Source organism: Helobdella robusta (genome assembly GCF_000326865.2).
Source record: "Helobdella robusta unplaced genomic scaffold HELROscaffold_22, whole genome shotgun sequence".
NCBI classification, from domain to species: domain Eukaryota; kingdom Metazoa; phylum Annelida; class Clitellata; order Rhynchobdellida; family Glossiphoniidae; genus Helobdella; species Helobdella robusta.
In genome coordinates this window covers 1,352,158-1,354,731 of record NW_008704170.1, presented here as the reverse complement: position 1 = coordinate 1,354,731, position 2,574 = coordinate 1,352,158, and the positions used below count along the sequence as shown (strand labels likewise).

General features: G+C 34.3%; 1 protein-coding gene across 1 annotated transcript in view; it reads right to left on the bottom strand.

The window, feature by feature from the left end:
* HELRODRAFT_171960 (hypothetical protein) overlaps positions 1–1,263 on the bottom strand; it is a gene marked incomplete at both ends in the record, with an annotated part of 4,892 nt that extends 3,629 nt beyond the window's left edge. The window contains one exon of the mRNA XM_009018638.1: positions 1,185–1,263. Coding sequence (XP_009016886.1) covers positions 1,185–1,263 — 79 coding nt within the window. The remainder of the gene's footprint in view (positions 1–1,184) is intronic.
* Between the last annotated feature and the right edge of the window lie 1,311 nt (positions 1,264–2,574).

Below are 2,574 nucleotides of genomic sequence, written 5' to 3'. Positions count from 1 at the left end.
GATTTGTTTGAATGAAGTTAACAAATAGTCCAAATAATTGCGAAAAAAAACAACTTTTCTGTGAATGGCAAGACTGGAGACCATTAAAAACTTGAACAACATCAACAACATTGGGTGTGATATTGACAGGAAGATAAAAATATAGTCTTGTAAGCAACAACTTCAAGATCGCAATGAAAAAATGACATCAACAACAACAGCAACACTAATAGGGAAAACAACAACAGCAGCAACAACATCAACACTTTTTTGCCACAAAGGATAAATAACACACGGCTCGTTGCGCTAGCATCAATCAATAACTGAAAATCGCTTCGACGTTTTGTATTCAACAACAACAACAACAATAGCAACAACAACAACAACAAACAACAACAACACAACAACAACACAACAACAAAAAACAACAACAACAATATTAACGTGGCCAACAGAAAAAACCTTTTGACAAATTACTTTAAAAATGGTATGGACGACATTATAACCATCAAACATCAGAGCTGCAATTAATTACAATAATTTTTCATCGCGTCAACTTATAAAAACATACAAACGAACACATACATACAAACATACAAACATACACCACACAAACATACATACCTAAAAATAAACAAACACACAAACAAGCATACATGAGTGTACATGCAAGCAGATATATCATACAAACATATTGAGATTCGCTATTCTTTCCTAAAGACGACAGCTTTCAACTAAAACACATTAGCATACATACATGACAATTATACAATCATCAACACCTACAATCACACACATATATAAGCACAAACAACCATACACACACACACACACATACACAAACAAGCATAGACACAAAAAAACATGACATGCTTCGAATATAATTAATTACAATGCCAAAACTTTCATACAAACACGTACACACACACTCACACACACACTCTCACACACACACACACACACTCACACACACACACACACACTCACACACACACTCACACACACACACACACACACTCTGAGACATATATAAATCTTAAATGAATGCTTACATACTCCAACACAAAATTATACACACACGCGCACAAACATACAAACACATAGCATTGCTTAAAGCAATACATTAATCAAATACACACACATACATACACAAGAAAGCATAATTAATAAAATGTTATTATATTTGTAAATACACACTTACATACTGTCACATACAAAACACACACACCCACACACACACACACACACACACAAACACATACACACAGACACACATAGGCCCATGGCACGTTTAAAAAGTATTAAATCTTGATTTAAGTGTTTTCCATCGTAAGACTTTGAATAAACGAAACGGAAATGCGGACGAACGCGTACTCACACAAACATACAAATATATAAAACTATATTCAAACATACAAACAAACAAACAAACAAACAAACATGCAGCCGCCCACACACACACACACACACACACGCACGCACGCACACAAACATACAAACAAACTACTGCGACGCTGGACAGATGTTTTGAAAAAATTATTTGTATGCAACATAAAAATGTCAGAAAAACTGCAAAAAAGAAAACACAGACACGCACGCACGTACACACGCGTGCACACACGCACGCAATTTAAACAATGAAATCTAACAACCTCACTATCCATATGAACAAAATAGCATGTATACAATTGAATGTAGTTGTGAAAAAATACCTACCTCGCTCATCGGCGAAAAAATGTAAACATCAGAAAATATAAGTGATAGAAAATCTTTAAGAATAAAAACACAAAATAAATATTAATAAAAGTAAAATAAAGAATTAATCAAAAAAAGAGTAAGAGACAGAAAAAGAAAGAGAGAAGGAGAGAGAGAGAAAGACAAAATGAAAGAGGCGAAAAAGGGAGAAAAACTGTAAGATAAATAGAAAGAGGAAAAAAATAGATTGTGACGAAAAGAAGATAAAATGTGAGAGTAAAACAGCAAAAGAGAAAAAGATAGAAGGGCAGATAGATAGATAATTTGATTGATAGATAGAAAGAGAGAGAGAGAGAGAGAAGGAGAGAGAGAGTAGAGAGAAAGTAAGAGAGAAAAAAAGATAGGAAGAAAGAACGAGTGAAAGAATTAAGAGTAGAACAGGAACTAAAGAGCGGAAGTAGCGTGGACAACATAATGGCTTGATTAATGCCCCCTTCACGTCCAAATATATCGACCACTAGCTCGACTGGTCAGCCCTGAAATCGTTGTGATGACGTCATATGGGGGCCAAGATGGCCGACGGATCGGTTGAAAATAAAGATACAGGTTATAACTAGAAAAAATGAAAGAATGGATAAAAAGCCAAAAAATAAATAAAAAAAGAAAAAGTTTAATAGTGAGTACATGATTGAATGAAAATGTATAAAATGAAGATGGAATAAGTCAATCAGAGTGCACTTGTGTGCGTACGTGTGTAAAGGTACATGTGTTTTTGTATGTGTGTGCTTGTGCCTGTGTGTATGATTGAAGAGAATTTTATTTTTTTTGATTGGATGTTATGATGATGACGTTTGAAGAGGATAACAATGATGACGATTGACCATAACAAAATCACTGCTT